Source organism: Sceloporus occidentalis, unplaced genomic scaffold (assembly GCF_023333645.1).
Source record: "Sceloporus occidentalis isolate IW3139 unplaced genomic scaffold, rSceOcc1.0.p SCAF_472, whole genome shotgun sequence".
NCBI lineage: Eukaryota > Metazoa > Chordata > Lepidosauria > Squamata > Phrynosomatidae > Sceloporus > Sceloporus occidentalis.
Genome location: NW_028317452.1, coordinates 113,849 through 132,902, shown reverse-complemented (window position 1 = coordinate 132,902; position 19,054 = coordinate 113,849). Strand labels below are relative to the sequence as shown.

Genomic DNA, 19,054 nt, shown 5'->3' with positions numbered 1-19,054 from the left:
TGAACAGTCTAGAGTAAATGTAAGCATTGGTGGTTCAGTGGTAGAATTCTCGCCTGCCACGCGGGAGGCCCGGGTTCGATTCCCGGCCAATGCACGTATGTTTTTGTTTTATTTTAAATAAGATAAAATAACAATAACCTGCCTCCCAGCAGATGTGGTAGAGGGTAATACAGTGAGGGAATTTAAACATGCATGGGATAGACATATGGCTCCTGAATCTAAGAAGAGACCAACAACTGATTAAGAGCATACTTTACAGCAGGAGAAACGGGTGACTAGATGGGGGCCGATCAGATTTGTTATCTTACATCTGTGTAAATAAAAATAACAGGCTGCAAAACACACAAAAGCCGACGCACCTCCCTGATATGTGATCTCACACGTTAGGAGGACGCCTGCGAGTTGGGAGTTCGTATAGTTATTATTACCGGTATTATTTATTGAATGATATGGTGCTGTCTATGTAATATATCAGCGCTGCGGAATAGTAACAGGCTCGTGATGTTTCCGTGGCCTTTCTCTATTAGTAATTTCCACGGCTGGGCCCCAGTTAAAAGTCCTTGAGGTATTTCCGAGCTTCAGAGGTTTACACAGGGACAGAAGCGTGGGAGGCTGCAGCCGGAATAAGATGTTTCCGCCTCTGCCGCCTTTCCTTCCTGACACCCACGCATTGCTTTATCAGTGGGGGGGGGGGGAGGATCTCCCAGCGGGGGAGGGGAGCTTGGGGGAGGGGGGAGATTACATAGCACTTAACCTCTCAGGTAGAGACAGTCTGGGTGAGGGGCGAGTAACATCTGGCAGGAAAAGGCTGTACGTGGAGCACACAATCAACATTCCTGACTTTTTTTTTTTTAAGCCTTTGTGTTTAAGAATAGTAACAGGTTTGTGCGCGTATAAAACGGGATCATCAATTACATTTATTTATAAAGCGCTCTCAGATTCCACAGCACTGTTACAGTCAGAAGGACAATTTAGAAACAAACACATACAATAACACATACAATAACAAACTGGTGCAAAGGAGAACAGGGCCCTCAATATAAAGCGTTTACTCAAACTCTCACGATTCATAAAAATGTTTTAATTTTTCAGTTAATCTGGTGCAATTATAATACTAAGTAAATAAAGGATTATAATAATAATAGGAAGAAATAGAGAAGAAGAAATAAAGGATAATAAGAACAATAATAAGAAATAAAGGATAATAATAATAGGAAGAAATAAAGGATAATAATAATAGGAATAAATAAAGGATAATAATAGGAATAAAGGATATTAATAATAATAGGAATAAATAAAGGTTAATAATAATAACAATAATAGGAAGAAATAAAGGATAATTATAATAAGGTGTAAAAAGATTATATTCTGAAACAAGTTCAGGTGAAACCAATACAGTATTACAGAGTAGGGAGCTACTAAACCAGACTATTATTATTTATTGGGTTATATAGCGCCATCATAGTCCGCAGCGCTGTACTACCTACCTGCCAATCTACTGCCAAAAAATAGCATTTAAGTGCAGCTCCCAACTGTTAGTCTTCAGAATGCGTTGATCCCTTTACCGAGTGACAAAAATAAATTTTTATATATTGACATTTATTGCAAAGATTTCATGTCTAACTGTACCGGGGTGTTCAGGGGCAGGTACCGGGGTATTCAGGGGCAGGTACCGGGGTATTCAGGGGCAGGTATCGGGGTATTCAGGGGCAGGTACCATCCCAGGGGATTTTGTATGTAAAAAATAGTTAATCCTCACCCAGTGGACCTGGGTCCACTTGCCGCCCCACCATGGTGCTAATTACAGGGGCAGATATGGGGGGGGGCTCGTTCTCCCCAAATTGTGTTCAGTCAGTAGATGACAAATACGGTCCAGGTTCCAATTCTATGAAACGTGCTCTATAATGTGATACGGTGACGGTAACGCTGTGTCTGGAAGCACCGGCGATCCGGCCGTCTCTTGACACCCCAGACCGGGCACGTTATGTGTGTTGTGTCTCACTGATGAGCCACGGAAGGCCACCGGCCCTTACAATTGACTCACATTTAAAGGTCCCCTCGGACAAAACATTACATTTTGTAGTATGTTAAACTAAAGGTGGGTCATTTTATGTTTTAATCACAACAAAAAACTTTAAACGTTTTCAGTTTCTATGGCAACAAACCATCAGCCTTTTTTCACATGACAATTAAATGTTCCTGGCCAAAATGCTGAATGAGGCAACATTTAGTTACAAGGTGGAACGGCACCTTTAAAAGCCAACACCTAATGGCGCTCTAATATTGTATCTGTCTCTTTCACACAGCTTACCCTGCAGTTTCTCTTTTGTCTCCCGCTCACTCCACCTCTGCACACATCGCCCACTTACCCTCCCTGCCCCCATCTGTCACATTTTCTCTTTTATTGCACATCAAAGTGTCACAATCAAATGCCCCCCCACTCTAACACCATCTGCCCCACTGTCACATATTTCTACCCCCGTCTCGTGACATACGTTTTGTATAAAGAACAATTTTGGCACCAAAATGCAAAAGTGGAGCAGTCACCCTAGCGACCAGAGACATGTTATGCACTTCATACATGACCCGACTCAGTCTAACATAGCCTTCCCCTCTGTCTTACACACTCACCCTTATAGCGTCTGTATGTCTGTCTTGCACACTCACCCCTACAGCGTCTGCATCTGTGTTACACACTCACCCTACAGCGTCTGCATCTGTTACACACTCACCCTACAGCGTCTGCATCTGTGTTGCACACTCACCCCTAGTGTGTTTACCTTGCCTTGCACACTCGCTCACGCTACCCTTACCAGGTCCACCTGGCATGAACGGTGTGAGTACGCTGTAGCCGAGTGCGGTCATTTTTCCCATAACACATTTAATTTTACATATTGCTGCCCACCTCACATAGCGCCGCCCTGCAGTATGGGGGATGTATAGACTCGATTAATGGGACACTGGCCGTTATATTCACTTCCATGCATAAGATAGCTGAGAGCCGCCTTTAAATGTGTCTCTCCCTGTCAGTGTGTGAAGGGGTATATCAGAGCCCCCCAGCTGTCATGTATGCAGTAGAACATGTTCCCTGCGCAGTAGTGCACATGCATGAATACTCACCGCCATCTCTGGCTCATGTAACATTTCCAGGGGGTCTCATGAGACCCTCACTCACGCATACACAGAGAGTACATTGCTTACAGGGCATGTCTAACTACAAAGTATTGTTAATTTAACCCTTTGCCTAGTCTATTGTCAGTAGAGTTACAACAGCATGGCAAAAGCTGCTATTACCCCTGCCCTCTGCTCCGCACCTGTCTGGCCACACTAAGGTAATGTTTCTTTATATAGCCTTTTACCCCGGACCCAACCCCCAATTCCTTAAATGAACCTGTTTACCCCCGCTGCCAGCACTGTCTGCCCTGTGTATGCCCGCTCCCCCTCCTCCTGTGCCTGCCCTCCCATATTTGGGCACAGGAAGCCTTTGGGCACTCCCCGCCTGCGTGTTTCCCAGCGCCCGCCCCCTGATGTCACGGCTTGCCTAATATAGTAAAGGAATCCGCAAGAGGGGGGCAGTGACGTCACGCGGGCTGTGTGGACGCACAGATAATTAACCATTTGCTCCCAGGAACACCATAGAGCCTGCTTTTTAGCTGTTAGGCCCACATAACGTTACACACTGCGTGGGAAACACATTGTATGACCTGCACCGAGTGTGCAGCGGGGGTATGCACCATATGATTATTACCGCCTTTTTAATTTTATCCCCCCCCCCACGTGTCCTTCCAGTTCGTTTCTTCCTTGTATATTATATGTGCTTTTGCCACATACATTTACATGTTAAAGCTCTTTCCCCCAGGTTTTCAGAGCGGCCAATCACGGATTAAAGTCCAGTGCTTGTCACCCTCTGCCCTGCATTATATCCCGTATTTTGTCACTAGGGCTAAACTTAGCACTTTGTTTTGGTTGCCGCTGTACCGAGTTTCTATTACAGTCCCGGCTGGGGTCATATAACCCGTTTGTTGAATAATTAAGCTGAGGCAGCTAGCTGCGTGTTGATTGTAGGTATGATGCTGTCCCTTTAAAGAGTTCCCGTCGTGCCGCCGTTGTCCCCGCCTCCTAGTGAGTAAGAAGTATAAATAGCTTCTCTTTCACGCCTCTCGCCTGTATGCGCTTGTGATAGGAGATTGGTTGAGGTCCCGCTCAGGAAGTTGAGACCCCCGAGTGCTAAACGTTCCAGCCGACGACCCGATTTCCGTCCCTGCAGCATGGAGGTCCAGTACTTATCGCACCAGGAGGCTGTGCATCGCGAAGCCCAGAGGATCGCCTCTCTGTCTGCCTGGAAGCTGTTGCGCTCCCGGAGCCAGCGCGGGGGGATGAGGCTGCACCGTTCCCTGCAGCTTGCACTGGTAATGCGAAGCGCCCGGGAGCTGCTGATCAGCTCGGCCCCCGAGCCCAAAGCGGCACCCCCGCCAGCGGCGGCCGCAAGAGAGAGCCGCAAAAGGAGGTCCTGCGGATCCCAGGTGGCAGAGCTGGTGCCCTACAAGCGGGCATGTCTGTGGCAGGAGACCCCTCAACCGCAGCTCCAGGAGGGAGCCTTCCCTGGCCTGGCGCAGGTGCTGCAGAAGCTGCTGATGTCTTCGCAGGTGGTGGGAAGGTGCCGGGCTCTGGGTACCGGGCACATCCCGGGGGTGAACACAAGAGCGGTGGAGGCTTTCTGAGAGCGGAGGGCAGGATCGTTTTCCTGAAAGGGGGAGCTCTGTACCCCCAGGAGTCACCTATGGGACTTCTTCATGTGGTTTAATTCCACCTACGAGGCTGCCGGGCCGCCTGGCTACGAGGGGGCTCCCAGGGGCCCATCTCTAACCGAATGGAGCACTTCCTGTAGCGGAGTGGCAGAAACACTGATACCAAGCCGTGCAAGCCACGCTTCGGGGTCCTCACCCACCGTAAAGACAATCTTCTGGGTGAGCTTCGTGGAGGGAGCTGGAAGAGAAGAGGTTAACAAGCAACCGCAACAAAGTAACCAAGCCGGTTCATTCCGGAACAAACCAGTGACTTAGGGGAGTCCGGGCACAGTATCTACTGACTGAGTTACAGCCGAGAGTTCGCGGGGTGCGCATCCCGCACTTTGAAGCTATCAACACCCCCTTCCTGGACTGAAGTGAACGTGATGTGGGGGGGGCTGCTGGCGGACCCCCATACTGATTATGTCTGGGACACTGGGGGAGGGGGGCCGCTGTTGTAACGCAGCAACTCTTTCATCCTCAGCCAGCAACTCTAGGCAGTGAGAGTGGGGTTCTTGACGAACTGTATGTAGAACTTACGAATACAATAACTTGCTTATTCCATATCTGGCACTGATGGGGTTAACTGGGTATTTACTGCTCAGGCCATTTAAACGCCGGTGAGGCGGTTCGTTGATGCCTTATCCGAACAGATTACGAAACCCCGCTGCTTTCGGGGGTCTGTCGGCGGGATGTTCGTGTTATGAGCTCATGTGTCTTTCTGTTATAATAAAGGAATTATTGTGACGTTTGCCTCCGGTGTGTTTATGGGATGTTCTGCTGAAGCGGTCGGGCAGATGCTTCATTAATACACATTATAAGGTATTTGCTGCGAGGCTGCAGCTCTCCGCGGTATGGGGAAGTCGGCGCAGCTGCTCATTAGCGCGGGGATAATGCGGATCAGCAGGAATTAGTGACTCATGACCGGAAGTCTGGCTCATTCATTTACAGCGTGTGGGGGTAAAACCGGAGCAGGCTGCTTCCTGGGGAAATCCTGCTTACGGGGGAGTATGGGGCATGTAATAGAGCAGTGATTGGGTACAGGGCAGTTATAGGGGGTAGGGTGCATTTAATAGAGCGGTGATAGGTATAGGGCAGTTATAGGGATAGGGGGCATGTAATAGAGCTGTGATGGGTACACGGTAGTTTTAGGGGTTGTGTAAGAGAGCAGTGATGGGTACGGGGTGGTTATAGGGGGTAGAGGGCATGTAACGGAGCAGTGATGGGTACAGGGCAGTTATAGGGGTAAGAGGGCATGTAATAGAGCAGCGATAGGCGGAGACAGTAGGGATTTGCTCTAACACATGTCGGGGTACAGTGGCCCAAAGAAGAGGCGCCATATTTGAGCTGGTCATTTGCTACAAAATGCAGGCCGTTCCCATTCATAGAACACATTTTGGAACCTCCGGCCACGGCGTTTCGTTACGTTCTTTGTAGCAATGCTTCTCAGTGTGCCATGTTTATTATTCTTATTAGAAACATAGAAAGTGACGGCAGATAAGAACCCTTCGGCCCGTCGGGTCAGTTATTATTAATGGTTACGTTATATATTTACATTACAGATATAGTGGGATTTGAGGGTCCGGCCTGCAAGCTTCCCCTCTAGCCTTAAAGCCCTTTCATACAAAGTTCCTGGCATGAACGGCGGGCTTTTGGGTCTCGGGAGCTTCCATTCCAAGCGTTAATGTTATATTTTATTATTAAAACTCTTTTCCTCCATGCGTAGCAAGCCTCATGTGAAGCAGTATGCTTTAGATAACGGGGGCTGCCCTGCCCTGCCCTGTGGATGGCACATAGGAACGGTTACTGTAAGAAAATGATAGCAGGAACTCTCCATGGTTTGGTCACCGTAGTGAGAGTTGGTAGGAGAGTTATGGTTTCCAATGCTAGAAGAGCTAAACGGGCCCTGCATAATGTATAATTCAATGGGTGGATGAAGCCCACTGATTTACCTCTGCATTTTACAGGGCCAGCCAAGTTGTTATCGCGGCAGAATCTCACCGGGTTTGGAGCGTTTGTTGTAAAGCGAGGCCGGTGAATGTGATTGTGTTGGGTAATGCAGCGTGACAGCATCGGAGAACGGCGGGGAGCATCCTGTGCGTCATACCTAGCGATAGCGTGTCACAGTTGTGGGTCAGCTATCGTGATGCGTTGTGACTCAAACTTTCTGTCTGAGGTCATTCTTTGAGTCTTTGTGGCTCGGGCTTTATTCACCGGGTTAATCGCAGAGATTCTTGCATTGTGACCCCCGTCCGATGCACACTTTATCCGCCAGACACGGATTTACCTGTCTCTATCTGTCACACCTTATATTCTCAAGCCCCAGAAATACTTTGTATTCAATAAACACTTTTGTCTTTAATTCCTCACTATGTACCAGTGACAGCTGCAGGGGGGGGTCCTTCTTCAGTTGTGACCCTAAAACCCCCCTAAATGTCCTCATCATTTAGGTGATGATTCCCTTTCTGCTAGTAATGTGTGACTGCCCCCTGGTGGTGTCTTGCTGCCTCTAACGTGGATGAAGAAGCCGCGGGTCTCTGATTAGATGTCTGTTTTCTATTCGTATGTTATGCAGAACCCCCCATTCCTTATACAAACCAGCCACAGTGGGCTTTATTCACTAAAGGCAGAGTTGTCAGAGGCGTTTGTAGGAGAGTTGTGGTTTTAGCCCCCCTCTCTTCACTATTCATCACGAAGGGCCAACACTGTCAGGTTTCTCCAATGTAAAATGACCCTGTATAAAGCATAATTCAATGGGTGAGGAGCCGTTAGAGAAATCTCCCTGATTTCACTATACATTATACAGGGCCAGCCAAGCTCTTCCTGCAACAGAAGCTCATTGATGTTGAACTTTTATAATGAATATTAAAGCAAGGAAATCACGACTACCCCGTCAATGCTAATAGTGAAAGCGAGGCTGTCAAAAGTACTGGGACCAGCCAATCAGAGGGGCCAGTCTCCTTACTCTCTCATTGACTCTTAATTGGTTGGAAACAGAATCTAACATTCTATATACAGAGAGGAGCACAAGGACAGCAGGAGGTGCATAAGGCAGGACAATGTGCCACAGACAGATAAGGTGTGCTTACCGGAGGTTCTTAGGGCAGGGTGATGGGTGGGACATGGGCAGATCAGTAGGTGGGGTAATGGGATGGGTGTGGGATTGGCAGCTGGGATGGGCGTGGGGTAATAGGGATGGGCACAGGGCAGGTGGGAAGGGTGTGGGGTAATGGGATGGGCGTGGGATAATGGGATCGGTGTGGGGCGAGTAGCTGGGATGGGCACAAGGCGGGCAGGTGGGATGGGCATGGATCCCAGTAAAGACTTAAAGCCTGGGGCCCCACGATTCCTGATGGCGGCCCTGCCTGGCAGATTTTGTTTGTACTAGAAGTTGTTGAGATTTATAGAATCTCCCGCTTTAATGGATAAAATTAATTTTTTTAAAAAATATCATAAAATGCCCCTCTTAGGAGGGCCTGTGACAGCAGATTTTCTAGATTGTAAGCTCCATGGATCAGAGCCCTCCTCACCTATATTTTCTGTAGGTCCAAAATGTTACGTAATGCACTGTTTAGCCATTGTGCAGCGCTGGGGCATATGGCAGAGCTATGTGAATCAATTAAAACAATTATTTGCAGACAGATTGCTAACCCTCTGACCAAACACACTAATCTTCATACTCGCACTCACACTCACACTCGCCCCGCAATGCTCTCAAATAACAAAGGATTCATGTAAGAACAACCGTGTAAAGCAGTTTACTATTTATTTCTTTTTTTTTCTTTTAAAATGCATCAAAACATCTTTGTTTTTATTGATAGTTTTTTTTTTTTCTTTTTTTTTATTCTAAAATCAAACAGGAAAAAAAATGGCAGGATAAAAAGTAAAAGAGCTTATCAGCTTTGCATTTATCAGGGCCATTTTCTTTAAAAATTTTTGGCCATTTTTTTTTTCCATTGAAATTGTGACCACGTAATCCTTTTTTTTTTGTGTGTGTGTGTGTTTTAAGTCATTGGTTCATTAACCCTTCCCCTGCCGAGAGATAGCCACGGCGGGAAAGCATCGCACTGATTGGTGCAACACCGGCGGTGAAAGCGTCCCCGCGGGATCCTCTGGCAAGGAAGGGGTTAATTTGAAAAACATTTCCCTTAAAGTGGCGAGCTGATGTTTATTCTGAGATCAGTTCTATGAGTACACAAAATATTTCATTGACGAGACTCGCAGAATGTGTTTAAATATAACAGTAAAATAATAATTTGTCCAAAAATAGATGATTTTGCTTTTTTTTTTTTAAATACGTTTTAACTTTGCACGTTATTAAAATAGTTGTACAGTGGTTTTTGAAGCCCCACACCTTGTATTTTCCTCTGTCATATACATTGCGCCCTGTAATCTGTGTAATTCTTTGTACAGACGAAATATTCTATAGCTACACGATAAATAAAATTTGGCAATAGACTCTTTTATAACACAAAAATAATACTTTTCTACATTTCCGTAACATTGCACCACATATAGCAGAGGCGTAGTCTTGGGGGCGCGTGAACGTGGGGCGTAAAGTTTAATAATGGAATTCACATTCCCGTTATCATCAAAACCCGGATACATCTTCCCACCGGAAAGATACGGAGAATCTGCCGGCAGATCGGCCCCATTCGGCCCCCGTCTGGTCGCCCGTTTCCCCTGCTGTAAAGATCCTGTCTCAGATTCAGGAGCCGTATGTCTGTCCCATGCATGTTTAAATCCCCTCACTGTATTAGCCTCTACCACTTCTGCTGGGAGGCTGTTCCGCTCACACTTAATAAAGTAAAACTTCCGTATATTCCATCTAAGCCTCTGAGGGCTCTCGTTCTAACATTTCTCCTCCTTTAAATCAAACTTCCCTCCTGTACACCCTACAGCGTAAGATTAACAGCCCCCTCCCCCCTATATATATTCAACTGGCGACACCGGCACAGGATGCCACTCATCATCCCCCGGGCCTTTCTCACATTTTACTTTAATAGGCCTACTTGTACCCAAAGGAAACATATCGCGAAGGGTGGGCTTTAAGAACTCACCCCTGTAAACATATTTGAGATTTAGATTAAGTGGAACAGCCTCCCAGCAGAAGTGGTAGCGGCTAAACAAGTGAGGGCATTTACACGTGCTTGGGATAGACATACGGCTCCTGAATCCAAAAAGACAGACGGACAAGATGGGCCGAATGCTCCTCATCTGCCATCAAATCCAACGTTTCCATGAACTGTGGTACCTTCCCCACTAAATGATCCGTGAGCCCAAACTCACCCTTACTTTATTCTACAAGCAAAGCAGCAGGCGCTTCCTCTACACCAATCAGGGGCTTCCCATCGCCGCGGAAGGGGTTAACGACAATAAGGGAACGTGTTGCTGCGTAATATATACGAACATGCAGTGCGAGTCTGTGGAGATGCCAGGCGGAAGCATGCCTTCCTTTCCCCCTAATATCCCCCAAAACGTACCGTTTAACCCTCTATTCACAAGGCAACTTTTGCATCAAACACGAACGTCTCGTCAGGACCTCCTTAAGAAATAAAATACAAAGAAGTGAAAATAGGGAGGTATTTTTCCTTTGTGCTGCGACGCTTCTGTGTACAGGGCCATGTCTGCTAAGCCTGCGGCCTGTATATATCTATGGTATATAAATATATATATATATATATAGAGAGAGGGCGGGATGGGATCGGCGCCCGTCAGAAGACTTCCTCATGAAATAAAACGTGACCTGAGTTCCTAGTTGTGTTATATTCCCCCCCCCTCCTCTCGCAAGGCGATGGAAAACGCTTCGTTTATTTAGTGCAAAGAAGACAAGCGCCACGTTGGGAATAAACGTCAAAGGGAAGAGCAACATGGTGAGCCTGTGTTACAGACCCGCTGGGCGGCCATGTTGCCGGAACCTCTGTGTGGCGCGGGGAGATGACATCATCAGTACGGCCATAGCACGAGGCTACAGCTAGAAAGGCCATAACGGGGAGGGTCAGTGCTCCATCCTTTTAGAACATGGTGTCCTGCCCCCCGCATCCTGTCCTAAAGGGGTGCTTTCGAGAACACACGGTGCAACGGGGGGGGGGGACGGTGCATACATCACTCTAACCACACACGTGTGCAAGCAGAGTGCTTTATTAAACCTGTTTTCATGCCTTTGTTGCGCGTTAATATAGAAAGCTGCATAGTTTCAGCGGAGGAGGGGAGGAGAATTCGGTTTCCCTGCGTCCGTCCGTCAGTCCCGCTCAGAACACCCAAAGTCCTTGTGCTCTCATTGATGCGGCTCCTGTCTCCCCCCCCCAGTCATGTCACTGGCAGCATTTAAGTAACTTTTTTACATCATTGTTGTACAGGACGAGGTCATGTAAGGGAACCTACAATACCCAGAAGTGATGTCCTCCAGCTTCCCCGGTGACCTGGAATGGGCATACGCCCGGAGGATCATCGCCCCATCCCTCCCGGACTCGCCTGTTTCGGAATTTGGCAACAAAGATCTAGGTTTCTCGATAAACACGCCGGGGGGGGGGAATAACGACCGGACAGTGAGGTCAACCAAACACTCGCTTTAATACGGACTGGAATGGATGCACGTCCTAAGAGAAACATCCGGCCCTCAGACTTTCACAGAAAGTAGAGAGCTCGCTCCGCATGCCCGTAGCGGGTCCGTCTCTGCGCACGCAGCCCCCACGCACCCCGACGTTACACCGGTATCTCGACTTAAAAGGAAGACGGAATTTGCGTAAATGAACAATTCCAGGCGGTAGGTATTATCCGAGCAGGACATGCAGTTACAAATCTGTTTTTTCCCCGCCACGAACCATTTAAACAGACGGCTGCTCATGCGCGGCACGGGGCAGGAAATGCCGGGAAGCCATGCTTTATGATTTGTAAACCGATAGCTGGTTTGTAAAGGGCGCTGACCGTACATTGGCGTGTGAATACACCCCGCAATAATTAAAACATCACACACATTAGAGTAAATAACTGGTGCATGCCACGTGATAACGAACAAGCGGGCGCGAGAACCCCCTGCAACCCCGCGCTGCATTCAATGCGTCCAATTCAGTTTGGGTTTATCAATACACTGACAGCGACCACCATGCACCACGTCCATCAAACAGTCCCTTTATCTATCATATGCTATCATTACACTTTGCCCCTGGGTCTTATTCTCTACACCCCCCCCCCCCCGGGGTAGTTATCCGGATGTCCGCTTCCAATCAACAGATTCAAGTCTCCAGCTTTAGAAAGGTGGAGTCCGGAGAGGGACGCGGCTCGGCCAGGTGGACATTTTGCTTTTCAGGAGCCCAAGTAAAGCCGGCGACCGAGCTGTCGGCACGACAACCGCCAGGATCCTACGACAGGAGCCTTTGCAATGAATGCGTTAATACTGCCGTGCTACCTCTGGATTATTGCATTTAGGTGATAAGACCCTCTTAACTTAATACAGTTGTGCCGCTACACAACAATCCCTCGCTTGTTAGAAATATTCGTTTCCATTTTCTCCCCTTTCATGCTGGAGGAAAAATAATATTGTGTCGAAAGGAATTTTCAGCTCGCCACTTGGGAAGGGATTCCACTTTTTGCCCTCTTCTACTCCCTTTTTTTTAAAATTCAATATATATATGTATATTTAACACTTTTTTTTGCCATTTATAATATTCATGCATCCGCCACACTCCGAATCTAACATTTCCAAACAAAGTCGGAAAAAAGCTTTTTTTTTTTTAAAATAAGCAACGCAATTTTCTTTTTTTTTTTTTTTTTCTTTTTTTTTATGTCTTGGATTTGGGACTTTCAAGCAAAAAATCAGATGTTTAATCAAATGCTGCTTTTTTTTTTTGTTTTGTTTTTTTTTTTTTCTCCAACCTTTTTTTTTTTTTTTTTTTTTTTTTTTTTTTTTTTAATTTTCTCATTTCCGCAGGCAATATGAACAAATATGAGCGCTAAACACTCGTGTGTGTGTGTGCATCTGCGTGCTCTCTCCATAACATTAACCGGCACACGTTATATCCAATCTTTTGGATGATAAAACTCATCAATACAAATTGAAAAAAATAAAATTAAATAATAATACCATGTTTTGTACATTTGTTTTTTTTTTTCCAAAAGTTCTCTGCAGCTTTTTAGAAACTCTAACGCCATTTTTTGCGTTTTTATTTTTTGTTGTTTCTTCTTCTTCTTCTTCTTCGTCTAGATGGGGAAATTCGACCAGTTGAAATGGTTCAGAATTGACATATCGAGGAGGTGCTCAGAGAGAAGGGGGGAGGTTTGCGGTAAACATGTTCTCCTCCTGAGTGTCATCTACTTTCTTCCAACGTACAGAAGCCCTCCCAAAATATATTGTATTATAAAAAGCATGCTGCGAGGGCATCCTTCCTTCCCCCCCAAAAAATTCGCAGGGAATAGAAGGAAGATTCTCTTTTTTTTGGTGGAGATTTTTGTATTTTTCTTTTCCGGGGCATGTATTTCTCCTCCCCCCAATCTCACTCCTTTTTGCAGACGTGTCTTTGATTTCCCTGCTAGATTGAAGTTTTTTGTTTGTTTCCTGTAAACATATATATAGATATATTTGTATATATTTATATATATATTTGTTTGTTTTTAGCACCAGTCGTCCTCCTCACTCTCACTGTAACGTTCGTGACGAGATTTTGTGGGTCGCGGGGTCCCGTGGGAATAGCCGTTGGGCAGCCTGCGCCCGTGTGGCGAAACTGGGGGTGCCCCTCCGGGGTCGGCAGTCCTGGAGGAACGCTGGTCGCAGGGGTGAGGGCCCTCATAGGAGGAATCCCTGTAAGGACCGCTGTGCCTGCATCCAGCACGGGGGGCGTCAGAGCAATGTCCCCTGGCGTGACGGTGGGATCGAGGAGAGTCGTCGTGTGTGGCCCTTCTCTCGCTGCTTTCTGCGTGGCTGTCACACTGGGGGTATCTCCGTTGTAGGGGGTTGGTCATTCTGCATGGGCTCTGCTGTTGCTGTTGGGGGGAGCAGACACTGGCAGGCCGGCGAACCACCGGGGAGTAGGTAACTCGCGGCCTAGGGGTTGGGGGCAGCTGGGGCAGCTGTCGCCTTCCTCTGCGGGGTGTGCTGGCCCCAGAGGTTGAGGGCACGGGGCTGCCATCCACTGAACTACTGCCCTACACAAAAATCCAAACAAAATGGGAATTCAAGAGCGAGAGAAAACACGAAGAGGAGACACGCGAGGGAAGTGGTACACAAGACACAAGAGGGAAGAGACAGAGAAAGAGGGCAAAGTGAAGAGAGAAATGACAGATGACGGGTAAGAGGACAAAGGGTTGGTTGATAGCGGAATAAGAAATGCAAGTTGAAGAAATGTCAAAAGAGAGAGATGGGAGATCAAAGGGATGGGAGACGACCGCCAAGAGCAATCGAGAGAATGATTACGAATGAATGAAAAGTGATGGAGGAGAATAGACAGAGAAGTAAAACAACAAGAGAACAGGAATGATGAGGTGTGTAGATAGGACGTATCCCAGAGAAGCAGGTATAAGAAGGTGGGTCGAGAGAGAGGCAAGGAGGGACAGAGGCGCCCTCACACAGATAAAGGTGGGGTTCGGGAGAGGTTAGGAGGGTAAGGATGCCACAGCGACAAGAAATAATAAGAATAATAACAAAAATAAAAAACGGAAAAAGTGGAAGAGAGATGGATTTTCTGTAAGTTTTTTGTGCAGGAACAAGCAGTTTGAGCAAAAACAAGCAGGGAGTAGAGACAGAAGATCCAACCAAAGCAGGAGGTGGCAACAAAAAGAGATAAAGCCCCCAACCACACTACCCTTTTCTCTCCCCCCCCGCAGTTAATAGTAGGGCTAATTGAAATCCCATTCTGAGATATGAGCAGCAGGAGAAATATGGCAGTATGGGAAGCTGATACCCCAGCAAGAGGGGGGAAGCAGGTAGAGGGAGGGACAACACCAGAGAGAGGAGGGAACATGAAACAAAGGGGCGTCACACTGGCACCCCCTCCCAACCAAAACTCAAAGGTGAGGAATTGAGAAAAAAGTGGAAAAGGGGTAAAAGATGAAGGGCGATTATTTTTATATAGGTATATACAACCCTCCCCTGGCAGAGACCTGCAAAACCTCCAGATTCACCCCAATTCTAGTGCGGTACCCCTTTAACTCCACAAAGGTCCCCCTAAACAGCATGCAGCTGACAGATTTACAGAACTTTAGGTTAATTCATCACAGCACGACCCAAACTTTCCTCGTTACTCTAAAACACGAACACGGCATTCCATGTGATGGTTCTGAGAAGGGGTGACCCACCTGTCTGTGTGGGGCATAGTCTCTGCCCGCACTCGGTGAACGTGAATTTGGCCTCCCGTAGTCTAAGCGCTCCCGATCAGAGCCGGCGTGGTGGTGGTGGTGATGATGGTGGTGGTGGTGATGATGGTGATGTTTTCGGTCTCGGGTACGTCCGCGCTCCTCAGAAGGCAGGTCACATGACTGCGTTGTAGTGCTGAGTTCTGTGCCAAGACCTGTAGGGGGGTAAAGAAAAGACTTGTGTAGGACAGGTTCAGTCTTCTTGATGGTTAGATGCCACCTGAATTTCCTTTTGGTAGTGGCAGGTACTTTTTTAGACCATGTGATGAGCAGATATCGTGACCACAGTTAATATTTTACTAAAGAGAGGCCATAACCGGGATCAAAATGAGACATCTCTCCATTCCTCAAATTCCTTCCAATATTTAACAGTTCTATCTTCATTAAATTTTACCCTCATTCATTTCTTTCATTTTAAACCATCTTCACATTCCCAGCAGAGATGCCCTCACCTGATTCTAGATCCCCATATCGGTTGAGAGACTTCTCAGACACCCGGTGTCCCCGTTCCCTCCTGCGCTGATGCCCATGACGAGGTCCTTCTTCTGGCGTCACCCTCTCCAAGGAGTAATCATTCAGTCGAATGCCTCTGGCCTGGGAATGGCCAAGCATAGAGGTGGACCGCTTCATGGGGCTTCCATCTGCAATTGTCTGCAAAATAAATTTCGGGGCATATAATGCATTTTATTCACACAATTTAATGAACATATTGTTTATATACACATTTTATGACTTTATGGATTTATGGAAACAGCGGGATGTCTCAATGCATTATTATTGTAACTCGGTTGTAGGACATCTATAATTTCAAGGGGCAAGAGAAAAATCTTTCTGCGGCAAATACATATATATCTTAAAGAGTGAATGAATGTTCTTAGACGTTGAAATGAATGAAACGAATGTGGGATTTGTATTTATATGCCACATCGGTTCCATTACTTCTTTAGGGTCTCGTACACCGCCTGCTTGAGGAGAGCTCGACTAGATGTGAAAGGACGCGGTAATCTGGAGATGACCAAATCCAGCCAGGGTGGTCTCAACAGTGCACAGGACCCCCTAATATTTCAGATGGCCATGGAGGGATGCTTTTTATTTGACATTGAAAAATTCTGAAGGCTGCTTATGTAACCAAGTAAGGCATTCCGACGGGTATTTTCACGATTAATTCCTCAACATAAATTCTGTCGTTTCGGGTTTATTCACTAAAGCGATAGTTGGCTGCAGTGTTGTGGTTTCAACTTCACTATACATTAAAAAAGGCCAACTCCAGCGAAGAAGAGCTTATCAGAACAGATCTGTCTAATGATTAAGACCAAGATATCTTACTTTATGCAGCTCAGCTCACTCCTTCTTCCAGAAGAACCCCTGAATTCACTATGCATTAGAAATTGCCATCCTTGCCCAGAAGGCTGCGCTGGCCCTGCACAATGCATAGTTCAATCAGCGAGGTGGCTTTCAAGAAATCGCACTGATTTAAATTTGCTTTCCACAGGGCCATCGCTGGAAGTGAAGTCAGTGAGATGAAACTGCAGCTCTCCTTCCAAACTCCCTCTTTGGGTAATAAACCTCTTTGTTGTGACTTTTAGGTCTGTAGAACCTAAAAGGTAAAGCAGTTGAAGAAGGTGTAGAAACTCCTTATTTATTTTAGATGCACTCAGAGAACACAAACAGAATGCGAGGATTCCGCTAAAACATTTTGTTTTAATTAACTAACGTCGCTACGGGGGGGGGGGTTGTTTATGGGTCAGAATTTCTAATTTCATAAATGGAACCATTTCAACTGACAGACAAACCTGAATATCCCCAAATTTACTAAACAGCCAGTTAAATAAACGCTCACACGTTCATCTAATGCTGAGAATCTATTCATGCCGGCCCCAAGACTATGGGCTACCGGGAATTCCCACCAGTGAATCGGACTTAGCTTTATAGGCTTCTTTATTACCCTGTGTACGGTTACACGCATGCTACGTGTCCTACAGCCGCACAGATCTGCACTACATACTAAAGACATGACGTTACACACGGGTGACGTGAGAAAGCAGTTTAATCGTAGAATGAGTGTGGATGTACGGACAGGTGCTGTTGTGTATGAAGGCATTTGCATGTGGGTATTTGTACTTATTGGTATGCGTTATTATTTAACGACTTACATAGCGCCATCATATTCTGCAGCGCGGTACAATAGATAAACGGGGGCTGCATCACATAACAACTTGGACTTACAGACACAAAAGGACAGGAGGGCTTACTTAACATTTGTGTTTGCTGTGAATGACAATTACTTCGTACACAACGATGAAAACACAGTTGGAATGCAATCAACAATCCGACGGACAGAGAGAGAAAGATGGAGGAAGAGAAACGAGCAAAACGAAATGGAGAGGGAGAAAGAGTGAGTGAGAGAGAGGAACACGGAGTGTGTGAGAAGACACATTATTGATATTACATACACTGAGATTAATTCCTCTGGAGCGGGGTTTCCTTCGCGGCTACAACAAGACAACAGACAGAGGGGAGAGAAGAGACAACCGGGAGGGACAGGTCACGGGGCAGTGTAAGACAGATAGCATGGGGAGAGACAGGAGGGCAAAGAGAGAAAGAGAACACAGGTTAACAGCAGTACGACACTTTCATAAATCTAGTGTCCCGTGTTAGCGAGAGATGGGGAGAACACGATACACTGACCACAAGGAGAGGACACGGTACATAGAGACAGAGGAGGATGGAGTCCTCCCGGGTAACACCACGTGTGTCACAGCCCCAGCCCTGAAACTATGGGGGGTGTTAAATCAGGGGAGAGACAAAGAGAGAGAGAGAGAGAGAGAGGGGAGAATTAGGAGATCTGAAGGAGCAAGAACACAAAGGAGGAACGTTAGAATTCAGAGGCCTGTAAAAGCAAATGTTAAAGGAAGGCCCTGTGACCGGTGCCTCTGGACCCCGAAAAGAGATGGGCAGTGGATCTAAACTTTGGCTGCCCCCGTCAGGTCAGAAATCACGCGGGTATCCCAAGATCTGTATGTGCCTGGGGCCGGTCCTCTGCACCAGTTATTGGAGAAACGGGCCACTGCTAGACAATACAGTATTTACTATCTGTAGATGCCCAATGGGTTCCCTAGGATAAAAACAACCATGTAAATTATGTTCTCAGACGAGGTAATTATCTGCGCATGCGCACCGGTAAAGTGCTGAACGCATCTCCTGCCAGCCAGCACTCCGATGAGTCCCTCTATGCATTTACATGAAAACAAATGTAGGGTATAAGGTGACGCTCGCCTATCATATGCATTAAAGTACATTTGATGGCTGGAGAGTCCCTTTAATTTTGATTTTATCTTTTTATAGCTGCTTATGGCCAATAACCCGCTGGTCGTAATCTTAGTGGGCAGTAGGTTGGCGCTTTGTTTAAGTCCATCAGTATAACAATCAGTACGAATGTTTGTGGGAAATAACTACGTTTGTTAAGAGATGAAATATTGCGGTTTAGCTCAGTGCAGAAAGACCTGGCTATAAGTGCGGAAGAAAAGACAAATGGGTCCAAAACGAGTCAGACTAAAATTTCAGTTCATTTTTGACCAATTAGTTTCTGGATAGCGAATTCCGTTTTCTGCCCGTACGTTTTGGACGAAAATCGGGGCCCATTTTAATTTTGGGAATTAAATTTGTTGTCTGACGCCCATATTTACTCTCACTCTCTCACGCAATGATTTTAGTTCACGCTCTCTCTCGTGCTATCTGAATGTCTCGCTACCTTCTCTGCCGACAGTTTCTGCTTCGGTGTCTCACATCTTCCTGCTCTCCTGTCTTCGCTTTTCTTTCTTTTTCCGCATCTTCACGGGTATAACCTCTTAGCGAACTTCCACCAAAATGGCAGTGCTTCCGGTGACGTCCACTCCTCCCTGATCCTCCATCAACATCAA

The 19,054-nt window shown here is 46.6% G+C and overlaps 2 protein-coding genes and 1 non-coding gene across 3 annotated transcripts in view; 2 read left to right on the top strand and 1 right to left on the bottom strand.

Annotated features, from left to right (window-relative positions):
- Positions 1 to 23: 23 nt before the first annotated feature.
- TRNAG-GCC (transfer RNA glycine (anticodon GCC)) lies at positions 24 to 94 on the top strand. Its single transcript has one exon. It is a non-coding gene; the product is annotated as a tRNA-Gly (tRNA).
- Positions 95 to 4,268: 4,174 nt separating this feature from the next.
- On the top strand, positions 4,269 to 4,721 carry LOC149271697 (immediate early response gene 2 protein-like). The gene has a single exon (XM_089507187.1). The coding sequence runs from the start codon at positions 4,269 to 4,271 to the stop codon at positions 4,719 to 4,721; it is 453 nt and encodes a 150-aa protein (XP_089363313.1).
- An 8,676-nt stretch (positions 4,722 to 13,397) lies between these two features.
- The window catches only part of LOC149271696 (voltage-dependent P/Q-type calcium channel subunit alpha-1A-like), a 99,851-nt gene continuing 94,194 nt past the window's right edge, over positions 13,398 to 19,054 (bottom strand). The window contains exons 44-47 of the mRNA XM_089507195.1: positions 17,588 to 17,626; positions 15,587 to 15,785; positions 15,078 to 15,289; positions 13,398 to 13,928 (exon numbers count right to left, since the gene is read on the bottom strand). Coding sequence (XP_089363321.1) covers positions 13,398 to 13,928; positions 15,078 to 15,289; positions 15,587 to 15,785; positions 17,588 to 17,626 — 981 coding nt within the window. The remainder of the gene's footprint in view (positions 13,929 to 15,077; positions 15,290 to 15,586; positions 15,786 to 17,587; positions 17,627 to 19,054) is intronic.